General features: G+C 42.7%; 1 protein-coding gene across 1 annotated transcript; it reads left to right on the forward strand.

Annotated features, from left to right (window-relative positions):
• Positions 1 to 318: 318 nt before the first annotated feature.
• On the forward strand, positions 319 to 12,525 carry LOC131923042 (zinc finger protein 175-like). Its single transcript, XM_059277896.1, has 4 exons — positions 319 to 2,723; positions 4,047 to 4,179; positions 4,444 to 4,545; positions 9,766 to 12,525. The coding sequence occupies exons 1-4, from the start codon at positions 2,664 to 2,666 to the stop codon at positions 12,144 to 12,146; spliced, it is 2,676 nt and encodes an 891-aa protein (XP_059133879.1). The 5' UTR covers positions 319 to 2,663; the 3' UTR covers positions 12,147 to 12,525.
• The last annotated feature ends 2,456 nt before the right edge of the window (positions 12,526 to 14,981 follow it).

A 14,981-nucleotide genomic window follows, 5' to 3' on the forward strand; every position in this document is an offset into this window, starting at 1 on the left:
TCCAAAGTGAGTATTGGCAAGATGTACCTTCACAAGTGATGGTGCGCATGCGTTGCGCCATCCTCCACTGGAAAAAAGGCTAGGAACATTGATTCACAGTAAACGGAAGTGGTCTGGAGCGGTCATATCCGCTTAAATCTTGACGCTGATCGGTTCTGTTATTGTTGCTCGGACAGCACGAGAGTTTGGATTCTGAACACTGGGTGTCCATGGGAGGAAGTCGCGGGGCACCGGCGTGCCGTGTGCAGAGCTCTCTGAGGTCCGGTGTGAGGTGAATGCATGAGGCGATGCAGGGAGGACTGCTGTGGAACGCTGGTTTGTGCTGAGTGACAGCTGATATGGCCAGCCGCAGCGGGTTGCTGTAGCTGAGCTGGGGAGACGGGAAAGCGGGGTTACTGATGGAGCCCGCCATGGCGAGCCTGGGGCTGGTGTCTGGGGGTGATCGCGCTGCACTCGGATCGAGCAGTGGCCTGTGAGAAGAGAAAAAGTAGATAAAAATGGAAAATGAGCTTATTCATAGTTTGGGCTCATTTTGGGAAGACCAACCATTCTCAGTTAGCCTGTCGCTTCTCTCAGCAGGGCTAATACTAAGAATGCATGGGACAAAAGCCAGGGAATTCGCACGTGCACATTTAGCTGTGGGCACAGACAGTCGCGAGAGCTGGGAGAAGATTAGCCTTTGTGCAGACAACAGGGCTTTTAGGACGGACCATTTCATTCTCAGCATGTCGTCTCCTGTAGGGAGCTTGAGATGCAAAACAAACCTTTAAAAGGCAAATCCTAATCCCTGAGTCCACTTTACTTGAGGGCTGGGGTCCTTTGCAGATGAGGTGGGTCAGTGCTGGCCTCTGCTGGGGACCATGTGGCCACAGTAAGGGCCAGTGATTGGCATTTGAGCAGAATAATGCTGTGTCCTTATTGGAGATGTTGTTTGGGCCTCGCTTTTTAGTTTATTGAAGGTTCTCTGGAAACCTGTAAATAGTCATCTCTGGCTATTTCTTGGCTGTCAAAGTAGTAATGTTCTGTGGAAACAGGCATGCCCATGTTTAATTTGGTGGTCCTGTGGTCCACTTATTGGAGGTCACTGAGTCCAGGATGTCAGTGAGTACATCCTATTTACCATGAAGACATTGTGGATAGGGGAGAAACGTTTTGTGTGTGCCTCCACAAGCATTTCCGTGGTCTCGTGTTTATGTGGAGTGTTTCCAATTCTGGGAAGGGATTGGGCCACTGAATTTAAGGGAAGAGAATGGGATATTGATGTGTCAGTAGATGGACACAAAAAATGCCTAGAAGTGCAGAAAGAACCAGGAGTGGCCATTACCACATCACACTGCACCACATCTCTGCTCTCAGAAGGCAGGAAGAACCAGAAAAGTTTCTGGGTGCTGAGCACACAAGGAACTGCATTTGGTAATGGGGACTGTGTGCTTTAGAGGAGATGAGACTGACCCCACTCTCCCTTTGAAGGTACATTGTGGAACAGCACATAGTCTGCTCGGTCACGTCTGGGGAAAAATGATTACACTAATGCTTCTGACATGGTTAAGAGTTCTGTGAGACCTGGGCCTGATGGCACACACCTTTAGTCCTAGTGCTCAGGGAGCAGAGGCAGGTGGAACTCGGTGAGATAAGGCCAGCCTGATCTACATAGAAAGCTCCAGGCCAGGAAGAGCTACATAAGTAAGACCATGTCTCAAAAAGCTGGGGGTTGGCCAGCTGTGTGTGAACAGCTTGACAAAGCTCGGAAAAAGGAGCAGCCTGGCAGGTGCTGAGATTATGCTGAGCTTCCTATCACTTCAGGTCCCCAGTGCTCACAGTACACACTTGCACCCTCACTTTGGAAACAACTAGGTTTATACCTCCTCTTCTCCAATTAGAAACTGTGGGAGTTGCAGTGAATCTTTCCTAAACTTTAGTGCTAACTATGGTGTTTGGTGTTTACCCCGAGGGAGGGGAGTGGCTTGGGTTTCGGTATGTGTATGGTTCTGTGTAATGTTTGTACGTGGATGTGGGTATAGGTCCATGTATGTGTCCGTCGGTGCACATGCACTGAGGCTAGAGTAAGCTGTTGAGTGTCCTGCTCCATCACTCCCAGCCTTGCTCCCTTGAGGTTGGGTCTCTCACTGAACCTGGAGCTAGGCTGATAGACAGAGAGCCCGGAGATACTCCTCTCTTAGTCCCACACAGTGCTGGAGTTACAGGCATTTGTGACCAAGCCTGCCTTTTTCAGGTTGCTGGGGATTTGAACTCAGGTCCTCATGCACCAGCAGCAAGCTCTCTTACCCACTGCACCATCTCCCAGACCCCAGACTATGGTGTTGGGTTTTCTTTTTCATCACCCTGGTCAATACTAGAGGAAGGCTTTTCTGAGCTTTGTCTGTTGCATCGTGCCTACATTGTGACTGTCCTGGGCCCTCAGAAACTCATGTGTGGCAAATGTTGTCTGAGGACATAAAGTCATTCCCTCTCTGAACTTTCTGCTGTCTCTTTACACCTAAGTCAGGCCACATCATCCAGGCTGTGGGATTTTCTGCCTCATCACAGCTGGCCTCTGCTCAGCTGCCCTCCTGTGAACCTCTAAGCACTTACCCAGCTTCCAGTTCCTGAGAAAATCGGATCTGCCAGCAAAAGAGGCCAAGGGAGGAAACATACCTGCTGACATGAATTTGTCCCAGGAACCCCAGAGACTGAGCCTACAGGAGCAGGATGGGTCATGCGAGGTAAGCAGCAGTTGCCTGGGGTCCAGTTCTGTAAAACTGGAGGGCAGACATGGGAAGTGGCAGATCCTGGGCCCCCCAATCCAGAGGCAGACTTGCTCCTCCAGCTGAGAGCAGACCACAGGGGCCAGTGCCCCTGCACCTCCCAGTCTTTCATGTCGCTCCATGTCCTGCCTTTTGGTGTTTAGATGTAGCCCTCAATCCTGTGTCTTCTTGTCCCATTTCATAGTCACTGTCATTTGGTGAGTATCTTTGAAGGAATTTGTTTGATATGAATGCGTGGCAGGTAAGTCTTGGAGACCATGAGTGTCTGACGCTGCCTTGCCAAAAATCAAAATGAAACTGTTTACTTCTCTAGAGGTGGTCAGACCTGGGAGAATGCAGCTGATAAATGAGACAGACTAAAGTCTCATGCAATATCCAGCTTTATTCAGAGCATCAGACTATTTATACTCTGAGGGTTAAGAAGGGTCATGTGAGTAAAGTGTCCAGTCACAAGGGCAAGCCTCCCATGGCAAGCAAACGGCACACAGCAAAAACATGTTTTTCCATAGAGACACATAAACAAATAACAATAGCCAGCTGTAATGATTAATCTGAAGTAAACTCACTCCTATCCACTACACCTGGAGGAGCATGAAAACCCCTTCCTATATAGCCTACTCTGGCTAGAACTCACTGTGTAGACCAGACTAGCCTCAAACTTGTAGAGATCCACTTGCCTCTCTCTTCAGAGTGCTGGGATTAAAGGCGTGCACCACACCCGGCTTTTATTGTTGTTTTAAAAAGGGATTGCAAACTTTTTTTTAATTGTAATATGTCTTTCAGTGAGTTGTCTTCTGGTTCATGGATGGACTATTTACATCTAATGATACTGGAGATATCCTGACATGTGATTTTCTGAATTAATGAGAATTCCCAAAGCTAAAATGAAGCAGTGCAGTTGATTTTGTTTAAAGTCTTCAGTCTCTGAATGCTCCTCCTTCCTCTGGTTCTCAACCTTTCATGATAATTCACCACTTCCCTGAAGCCTAGACTAATGTTGGCTCTAAGTGTCAGGCTGCTTATTCCTTTATGAAGCATTCATAACAACCCATTTCTGGCTGCTTTGGGGAAGAAAATCTGAGTGTACAAAAATCTGAGTATGAACTTTCTTGATTTCTGAAATATTTATATAATATATATTATTCATATAATATGAAATAGATATTTTCTGGAAAGCCTAATGATAAATCACAGTAAAGAATCACTGAACCACATTGTTATGTGTAATGTCCTACTCTTCAGTGATGACTGACTCATAATGACTGCACTTTGTTGTTATAGAGATTAGGGGTGGTGTCCTTTGAGGATGTGACTGTGGACTTCAGCCAGGAGGAGTGGCGGCGCCTGGACCCTGCCCAGAGACGCCTGTACCAGGACGTGATGCTGGAGATCTACAGCCACCTCTTGGCAGTGGGTGAGCATAGCTGGCCTGGGGGTCCAGGATGAGCGTTATTATCCCCTTTTTTTTGTAGAACATGATAGGATATCAAAAGTGTGCCATGGTTTTCCCCCAGGGTCTGTCCAGATAATTTGTTACTTTTTGACTTGACACTCCAAGTTAATAATTCTGTGCCCACTACAAAGTGTTGATTTTTCCAGTCAGCCAGTGGCAAAGCTCATTGGGTGACCGCTAAAGCCTAAAAGCTATACACTGAGCAAATATTCTTCCAATGTACAGGGTACCCCATTCCCAGCTCTGGGGCCATCCTCAGGATAAAGCAAAGAAAGGAGGCATGGATGGGAGAGGTTAAGTTCCCACATCAGCAGTGTGGGTGTCAAGGTAAGTGAATATGACCCAGATGGAGGTGGATGTCATTACAGGGCCATTATCAGTCTTCCGCACTTACCAGTCCCCTAGTGTTGGGCACCCAGTTTGCTTCCTACTGACACTCTCTACAACTTAGGGTGCAGGACATTGTAAATATGGACCACAGTAGTGGGTACCAAGCTTGCTTCCTACCCCAACTCTCTACAACTAATGCCACAATGCTTTGTGGATATGGACTAGGAGTGAGAAATAAGACTGAGATAAGACTCTCAGAGGTGAACAGTAGGTATGGGCTGCCTCATCATGGAGATTACCTAAGTTGACTGACTCAACCATATTCTCCAGAAGGTCTACACAGAGATTCATATTTGTACACCTTGTTTGTCTATAACAAACAAAAAAAGCAGATGAGGGAAACTTAGTGGTGGCTGATGATATAGATAAATGCACTGGTGGATAAATGCACTGGTGGATAAATGCATTGGTGGATAAATGCACTGGTGGATGAATGCATTGGTGGATAAATGCACTGGTGGATAAATGCACTGGTGGATAAATGCATTGGTGGATAAATGCACTGGTGGATGAATGCACTGGTGGATAAATGCACTGGTGGATAAATGCACTGGTGATAAATGCACTGGTGGATAAATGCATTGGTAGATAAATGCACTGGTAGATGAATGCATTGGTGGATAAATGTGTTGGTTAGGAAGAAAATTGGCCCTTTTTTTTTCATGTTAACCATGGTTAGGGCTGGGGATATATATCTCAGTAGTAGAGTGCCAGCCTCACATGCACAGAGCCCTGGGCTCAATCCCCAGTGTAGTAGAAGTAATGACAGACAGATGTGTCAACATTGATAAAGTCCATTAGTGAGGTACAAAGCTTTTAGCATGTACATTACTTTGGATATTTTTTACATTAGCTTCATTGTCATGTCCTTGTAATATCTGTCATTATGTTTCTTCCTCTCCTAGTTCTTTCCCTACTGACCTCCCCAGTCGCCTCTTGCTGGGCCCCTTCCTTGCCGCAAATTGTCTCCCCTCTGCCTGTGTGTCCCATGTGTGCCCCTCTCCTGATTTTTCCTTCCTCCCTTAAGATCCCTTCTCCTTTCACAGTCCGTTTCTTTTTTTTTAAGGATTTATTTATTTATTTATTATGTATATAGTGTTCTGCCCGCATATATGCCTGAGTGCCAGAAAAGGGCACCAGATCTCATTATAGATGGTTGTGAGCCACTATGTGGTTGCTGGGAATTGAACTTAGGACCCTTGGAAGAACAGCTAGTGCTCTTAACCTCTGAGCCATCTCTCCAGCCCCCATAGTCCGTTTTCTACTTTCACTATTTACACACAACACATGCAGACAGACATACATATATACATATATACAGAAATTAAATATATACATATATATACATATACACAGAAATTAAAATCTGGAGTCTACATGTAAGAAAAAATGTGGTATTTGTCTTTGAGTCTCAATTCATCTAACACAATGATCGCAAGTTCCATTGAGATCGTTTTGCTACAGTTTTCATGATTTAACATTTTTTCTTTATAGCTAACTAAAATCCCATTGTTTATATGTTCTACATTTTCTTCACACATTCATCTGTTGAGAGACATCTGGTTCCATTTCTTAGTGCATCAGTAAATATGGCTGTGCAAGTGTGTCTGCTGATGCTCATACAGAGTTCTTCAGGCGTACAGGCAGGTTGGTCTGGCTAGGTCATATGTAGCTCTATTTTCAGTTCTTTGAGGAACTTCCACTGGCTTCTTTAGTGACTTCTTTGCAGTCCCTGCAGCAGTGAGCAGGGGGTAACTTTCTTTGTGTGCGTTTGTTGTCCGTTCCTTTGACAGTAGCCATTCTGACTGGGGTTTCATATTCAGCTAGAATATGAAAGAAGCTTGAATTTGCATTTCCCTGGTCACTAGCAATATTGAATACTTTTTCAAATACCTGTTGGCCATTTGTATGCCTTTTGAGAAGTATTCATTAAATATATTAGCTGTTTCTTGGGTTGTTTTGGTGTTTTGGTGTTTGATTCTTTTATAGTTCTTCATATAGTCTATATATTAATCTATAGTTAGGAAGCTTCTTTCCCATTACATAGGCTGTCTCCTCCTTCTGATTATTGTTTCTTTCGTGGTGCAGGTTTTTAATTTTTTATAACCACACTTATCAATTCACAGGATTTCTTCCTGTGCTATTGCGGACTTTTCCTACAAGTCCTAGCACACCTGTGTCTTTAGGAGTTTTGCATCTGTCTTCCTTTAGCAGTTTCAGAATTTCATACATTGCATTAAGATCTTCAGTCTGTTTAATGTTGTTCATCAGGGGTCAAGAGCACTGGCTGCTCTTCCAAAGGACCTGTGTTCGGTTCCCAGTGCCCACATGGCAGCTCACAACTATTTATAATTCCAGTTCTAGAGGATCTGACTTCCCTTCTGGCCCCTTCAGGTGCTACAGCAAACACCCATACACATAAAATAAAATAAATAAATCTTTTCTACAGGAAAAGAAGCTGCTTCTCTCCCAAGCAGAGGCAGCCACCCTTTAGTTTCTCTCCCAGTAAATCTCTTGTGTGAGGTTTGTTGTGACTCTGTGGTATTCCTTGGCTCCTGACTGCCAGGATACCTTCCAAAAACGAAAGAAAGAAAGAAAGAAAGAAAGAAAGAAAGAAAGAAAGAAAGAAAGAAAGAAAGAAAGAAAGAAAGGTGAAAGAATGCCAGGCAGTGGTGGTGCACACCTTTAATCCCAGTACTCAGGAGGAGGAGGCAGGTGGATCTCTGTGAGTTCGAGGCCAGCCTAGTCTACCAAGGGAGTTCCAGGACAGGCACCAAAAACTACACAGAGAAACCCTGTCTCAAAAAAAAGGGAGGGGGATGAAGAAGAAGAAAAGAAAGGAAGGAAGGAGGGAGAGAGGAGAAAGAGAGAGACAGAGGAAAAAGGGAAGATGGGGCTCTAGTTTCATTTTTTACAGGAGAATATACAGTTATTCTTGAGTTTTTGTTTTGTTTTGTTTTGTTTTGTTTTTTCCAACACAGGGTCTCACTATATAGCTCTGGCTGTCCTGGAACTCACTCTGTAGACCAGGCTGGCCTTGAACCACAGAGATCCACCTGCCCCTGCATCCCGAGTGCTGGATTAAGGCTTGTGCCAGTATGCCCAGCATGATTTTAATTTTTGTAGGTCATATGTGACTAAAATTTTAACCATTTATTCTGAATTTTCCAGTTTTGTTTTTAATGTAATATTTCTGAGTACTTACTCTCTAGTAATCTGTTTTATTTCTTTAGAATTCGTTGTAATAGCCTCTTGTTCATTTCTAATTTTATTAATTTGAGTCTTCTCTCTGTGTCAGTTTAGCTAGTGGGTTTTCAATTTTGTTTTTATTTTATGCATCTGTAGGTGTTTTGCCTACACATACGTATATGCACCATCTGTGTGCAGTGCCCACGGAGGCCAGAAGGTGGCATCTGATCCCCTAGGGCTAGTGTTACAGAGAGTTGTGAGCTGCTGTGTGGGTGCTTGGAACTGAACCTGGGTTCTCTGGAAGAGCAGTCAGTGCTCTTAACAGCTGAGCCATTTTTTTGAACCCCAACATCATTTATCAGTTTGTTTGTGTGTATTGTTCTGTTAGTTTCCATTTTATCAATTATTGCCTTGATCTTTATTTTTTCTTTCCATTTGCTACTTTGGATTTTGCCTTTTTCTTCATTTTCTAAGACCTTTAGTTTCATCATAGTTTGAACTCTCTCTAATTTCTTTAATGTGAATATCTCAGATATCAACTTTCTCTTAGAACTGTCTTTAGCTATATCCAAAGATCATGTTAAGTTGGCATTCATTTTCATCTCATTACCAAAATGTTTTAATATTTTGATTTCTTTGTGACTCACTGTTAATTCAAAATGTACTGTTCGCTGGCATGGTGGCGCATGCCTTTAATCCCAGCACTCGGGAGGCAGAGGCAGGTGGATCTCTGTGAGTTCGAGGCCAGCCTGGTCTACAGAGTGAGTTCCAGGACAGGCTCCAAAGCTACACAGAGAAACCCTGTCTCAAAAAACCAAAAAAAAAAAAAAAAAAGTACTGTTCTATGTCCATGTATCTGTGCAGTTTCTCTTACTGTTGGTTTCTAGTTTTATTCCATTATGGCCTTTTAAGATACCCAGAGTTGTTTCAGCTTCTTCATATTGTTCAGGTTTGCTTTGCAACCTAGCATATGGTCTGTTTTTTAGAAACTTCCATGGGCTGCTGAAAAGACTATTCTTTGTTGAATGGAATATTCTGTAGATATCCTTTAGATGTGTTTGATCTGTGTTATAGTATTTTCTTATTTAGATTTATTTTTGTGTGCATGTGTGTGTATCTGTGTAAGTATATGCCACCTGTGTGGGGTTTCCACAAAGTCCAGAAGAGGATGTTGGATCCCCTGGAGCTGGAGTAAGAGCAGTCTGTGAGCTGCCTGATGTAAGTACTGGAAACTAAACTCCAGTCCTTTGAAAAAGAGCAAATGCATTTAACTACTCTTACATTATAGTATGAGATTGGAAAAGTAAGGAAAGGCCACTATATAATGTAAATTGTTGTTAAAAAAGAAAAATTTGCTTGTTTTAGGTTGTAGCTCAAGGATAGAGTATTTTCCTAGATGGAGTACAACTTCCGTCCCTAGCAACAGAGAGCTGGGGACATCATTATATGAGCACTTAACTCGATGAAAATATGGGCAAAAGGCATGAGTATGTTTTTCTCTAGAACCGATGAAGTCCTCTGTCTGGTGTTCTCTTCTGTCTTTCAACATTTTGCTGTCCACTGAAGCTACCTTATAACAGCCTTGTCAGTTTCCTCCCCTACGTCTTACTCTACAAGGTCTCCTCTATAAATCAAACGTGTTGGTTTGTTCAAACAGTCTTCTGCACAAATTATTGAAGCCATCTTTGCCACTGACCTAAGTATTCATATTAGTATTTCTTCATTTCTAAAACAGGAAGAGTAGTTATAACTGCTGTATGGGATGGTTTGGGGGATAAAATGAGTTTGTTTCCATCCTAAAGTTGCCTGTATACCTAATGTTTGGCATGTCATGTGGGAGGTAGGAATGTTCTACTCATTGTCATAAGTACCTCACAGATATTTTGTGCTCACTGTTTATTAACTCTATGTGATTCCTCACCCATACTGTTCATTATGCATGTTCTTTCATCTCTTTTCTTCTCCCAGAAGTGGAATCAGAGTTTTACACCCCTCCACAGAAAGTTTCTGAGAATGCAGCATTTCAAATTAGTAAGGCAGGTGAAATCATAAGACATGGTTTGTGGTGCTCTGTTTTAGAAGAACTGTGGCAAGATCCTGACCCCACAAAAAGAGATCAGCAAAACCATATCCCACCCTGGAATCCTGGTGCTTTCCTCAACAAGAAAACACAGAGAACAGACAGAGACTGTGAATATAGAGAGCCTGGGAAAACCATCCCTTTAGTGTCCAACCTTATTTCTACACAAAAGGGAGCTCCAAACTTACGTGCAAAAGGTTTGAAGCATAACCTTGAAGCAAATGATGAAGATCAAAACAACATCACAAAACAGCTCAATGATGTCGTTACGTCTGACCAGCTCTTCACACAAGACTCTTCTAATGCTGACTGTACAATTCCTCATGAAGGACAGAATTCATGCAAAGGTAGCCAGTGCAGAAAAGTTCTCATCCATAAACAAACACTTACACAGCAAGTAGTTCATTCTAAGGAGAAACCAGATGCATGCACTGAGTGTGGAAAGGTCTTCTATGACATGTCTGCTTTCAGTAAACATCAGGCAACTCACACTGGAGAAAGACCTTTTGTCTGTCACAAGTGTGGGAAAACATTCCTCCAGAAGTCAGAGTTGACCTTCCATGAAGAAACTCACATAGAGAAACCTTATGAGTGTCCCGACTGTGGGAAATCATTTAGTCGTACATCCAACCTGCAGGTCCATCATCGAATTCACACTGGAGAGAAACCTTATGAATGCCGTGACTGTGGGAAATCCTTCAATAATACATCCCAACTGAAAGTACATTATCGAATACATACAGGGGAGAGACCATATGTGTGTCCTGTATGTGGGAAAGCCTTCAAGCAGAAGTCGATCCTCAGTACTCATGAGACAATTCACACCGGGGAGAAGCCTTACAAATGTACTGTTTGTGGGAAATTATTTAGTTGTACATCCCGACTGAAAGTGCATTATCAGATTCATATGAAGGAGAAACCTTATGAATGTGGTGACTGTGGGAAAGCCTTCAAGCGAAAGTCAAGTCTCACTGTTCACCAGAAGATACATATTAGACAAATTCACCATGTATGCAGTGAGTGTGGGAAAGCTTTCAACCAGAAGTCAGAGCTCAGCATGCACCAGAGGATTCATCTGGGGAAGAATTCTCACAAATGCAGTGACTGTGGGAAGTCATTTACTTATGCATCCCAGTTGAAGATGCATCATCGAGTCCACACAGGGGAGAAGCCTTACAAGTGCCGGGACTGTGGGAAATCATTTACTTATTCATTCACACTGAATGTGCACCGTCGAATTCACAGAGTGGAGAAACCTCACAAATGTAGTGTCTGTGGGAAAGCCTTGGCTTCTAAGTACCAACTCGAAGAACATGAGCGAATTCACACAGGAGAGAAACCTTATGTGTGCACCGAATGTGGAAAAGGTTTTCATGGTAGGTCAGGTTTCCTGAGACATCAGATAACTCACACTAGGGATAAACCTTTTGTCTGTCACAAATGTGGAAAGGCCTTCTTTCAGAGGTCACAGCTGACATCTCATCAGCAAACTCATACGGGAGAGAAGCCTTATAAATGTCGTTACTGTGGGAAGTCATTCAGTCATACATCCCAACTGACAGTACATCATCGAATTCACACAGGAGAGAGACCTTACAAATGCAACTACTGTGGGAAGTCATTCAGTAATTCCTCCCAACTGAAAGAGCATCTCCGAATTCATACTGGGGAGACACCTTATGCATGTTCTGAATGCGGGAAGGCCTTCAGCCGAAGATCGTCCCTTAATCTCCACACAAAAATTCATACTGGAGAAAAACACCATGTGTGTAGTGAGTGTGGGAAAGCCTTTAGTCAGAAGTCAGTACTTCGAACACATCAGAGAATTCATACTGGGGAGAAGCCTTACAAATGCAGTGACTGTGGGAAAGCCTTGACTTCTAAGGGCCAACTCCGCGATCACCAGAGAATTCACACGGGTGAGAAGCCCTATGTCTGCACGGAATGTGGAAAGGGCTTCTTTGGCAGGTCATCTTTGCATAGACATCAGATAACTCACACTAAGGAGAGACCTTTTATCTGTCAAAAATGTGGGAAAACCTTCATCCAGAAGTCAGCATTGACATCACATCAGCAAATTCATACAGGCGAGAAACCCTATGTGTGCCCTGAATGTGGGAAGGGCTTCTACAATAAGTCGTCTTTGCCTAGACATCAGATGACTCACACTAGAGGGAGATCTTTTGTCTGTCAAAAATGTGGGAAGGCATTCCTCCAGAAGTCCGTGTTGAAATGCCATCAGCGGACTCACACTTGCAAGAAGCCATAGGAATGCCATGGGAAATCATTCCATAACATGTCCCACTGAAGGCCATCATCATATACACATAGAAATGCAGAGAGGGGCCGGGCGGCAGCGGCACATGCCTTTAATCCCAGCACTCAGGAGGCAGAGCCAGGCAGATCTCTGTGAGTTCAAGGTCAGCTTGGTCTACAGAGTGAGATCCAGGATAGGCACCAAAACTACACAGAGAAACCCTGACTTGAAAAAAAAAAATGCAAAGAGGATGGGAAGTCCTCCAGCAGTGCATCCCAACTGGATGTGCAGCACTAGAGTCATATGGGGAAAGACCCTATTGTGTTCTGAATGTAGAAAGGCCTTCAACAGCATGTCAGATTACAATAAATACCAAGCAACTCATACCAGACACAGTTCTTATAGGCTGTATTTGTGTGAAATGCTTTTCTAAGAAATCAGTTCATAGTCTATAAACAGATTTCCAACTGAGGTATAGTCAGTCCTTAAATCCTTTGAAGAAAATGTTTTGAAAGAACTTATTGTACACTATAGCTTCTGTATGTTAAAAGATCTACATATGCACTGCTTGTTTAAACACATTATTCACAAGAGAATTTGTTGTATGATTATGGATTTCATCCTAGGAGGAAACCCTAAAGCAATGGTCTGAGGAAAGTTTCTCTATAGAAAATGCCAAAAGACACATTGGTACCAGACTATAGAAAAGTTTTGGGGATTTTGTATCAACAATATTCCTGTTTATTATGGGATAATAATATTTATAATGCAAGAAAGAAAATGACGAGATTGTGTGATCTGTCAAAACTGTCTAATGTGTATGTATGATTGCATATTTATTTATGTGACATCAATGTTTACATATATATTGCCTCAGACTAGTGGGGTTTGACATGGAAGTCATTGCCTAACATGAGTTTCTTTTTTTAAGAATCTGATGTGTGTTGACAATCTATCCCTTATTCACACCATCATGAGTCTGCACTATCAATAATTATTAGCCTTTTCATCATATGAAAATAACTTTTGAGATAAATCCATAAGTGAAATTCTATAGCATTCACTGCTCCTGGTATTGTAACTTTTCTCTTCCATGATTAGCTCAGCTTATTTTTTTTCCATGTGTCCCATCTGTAAATGAACTACATAGAGCCATTATAGAATTATTATAGAATAATGTAATTATAGAATCATTATAGAATCATTGAAGACTTCTTCATAGTCTTATGCAGGCTTCTAATGCACACAAGAAGACAGTAAATAGTGTACTCTGTGTGTGTGTGTGTGTGTGTGTGTGTACACATGCATGAGTGCCAAAGCACATGTGTGAAAAAGTCAGAGAACAATTTGTGGAGTTGGTTCTTTGCTAACAACATGCAAGTCCCGGGAATTGAACTCAGGTAGGTCATCAGGCATGGCAACATGTGCCATTAACCACTGAGCTAGCTCATGCCCACCAATGGATTTTTTTTTTTTTTTTGAGAGTCTCACTGTGTAGCCTTGGCTGACCTGGAGCATGAGCTGGTCTTGAACTCAGAGACCCACCTGCCACTGTCTCCCAAGTGCTGGGACTAAAGGCATGCACCATCATGCCTGCTTGAATTTTTAAAATAAAGTTTTATGCAGCATAGCTATGATCATTTGTATATATTCTGGGGATGCTTTGTTGCTCCACTAGTACAACTGAATAGTTGTGGGAGAAACCATGTGATCTCCAAGCTACAAATATTTACTGTCTGGCTCTTCACAGAACATATTTGCCAATATGTGACACATGCATCACTATCCACATAATCATATCCCTGTATAGAATTTCTTTTCTTTGTTTTATAAAAAGCAAACCACATCTGTGTATATATTGTTTTTCTACTCTAAAATATATACCTTCATTGGCAGCATGGTGTGCTATGAAGTTGAAATACCATAATCTAGAGCCAGGTGTAGTGACACACACCTTTAATCATAGCATTCAGGACACAGGCAGGCAGAACTCTTGAGTTTGAGGTCAGCTTGGGCTACATAATGAGTTCCAGGACTACCAGGGCAATAGAGAAGGACCTTGTCTTAAAGAACAACAACAAGGTCGAGATAACTTTCTGAAAAGCGTGAATCAGAAAAGGAGGAGCCAAAGATAAGGGTAACTGGGTTCAACTGAAGCGGCAGCCTGTTTCACCCAAAACTTTGTGAGAACTGACAGAAAAGAGTCTGAGCTGCTGTAGCCCATTCCCTGTAAATCATGGCTTAGTGTAAAAAAAAAAGGGGGGGGGAAGACCTAGACTATTAAAAACCAAGAGAACATGGACTAAGGAACTGAGCAGAGAATTCCCTGAAGAAGTTCTTTTAAAGTGTTTATCCTCCTTAGCTAACATCTTACCCTGGTCAGAATGGCCGTTATCAGTTGACAGCAAACCTGCTGAGGATGTGAAGAAAAGGAGCCTTTACTGACTGTGGGAGGAAATGCAGATTGTTGCAACCCCAACGAAATCAGTCTGGGGTTCTGTTGTCGCGTTTGGTTGGTTGGTTTGATTTGATTTTGAGACAGGATCTCACTATGCAGCCTTAGTGGTGGCTTCTGAAATTACTAAAACTAGAACTGCCCCATGACCCAGCTAACCACTTCCAGATATACACCCTGGGAATCTGCATCGTACCACAGAGATACTAACACACCCGTTTTCACCACTACTCTTCACAATTGCAAAGAAATGAACTCAGTCTAGATGTCCGTCAGTACAGATGGGTGTATGTATAATGAGCCTGTAGTATAAATACAATGGAATTACATGAGTCATAAAAATGAAATTTACAGTAAAATAAATTAAATTGGAAAATTTGAGGTAAGGTCAT

This window comes from Peromyscus eremicus, chromosome 1, assembly GCF_949786415.1.
Source record: "Peromyscus eremicus chromosome 1, PerEre_H2_v1, whole genome shotgun sequence".
Classification (NCBI taxonomy): domain Eukaryota; kingdom Metazoa; phylum Chordata; class Mammalia; order Rodentia; family Cricetidae; genus Peromyscus; species Peromyscus eremicus.

Bases quoted from the DNA above. Each gene is read 5' to 3' on its own strand.
- LOC131923042 (XM_059277896.1), top strand. From the start codon at position 2,664: ATGAATTTGTCCCAGGAACCCCAGAGACTGAGCCTACAGGAGCAGGAT. The intron at 2,724-4,046 runs GTAAGCAGCAGT...TTGTTGTTATAG, and splicing joins AGCAGGATGGGTCATGCGAG to AGATTAGGGGTGGTGTCCTT. The intron at 4,180-4,443 runs GTGAGCATAGCT...TCCAATGTACAG, and splicing joins CAGCCACCTCTTGGCAGTGG to GGTACCCCATTCCCAGCTCT.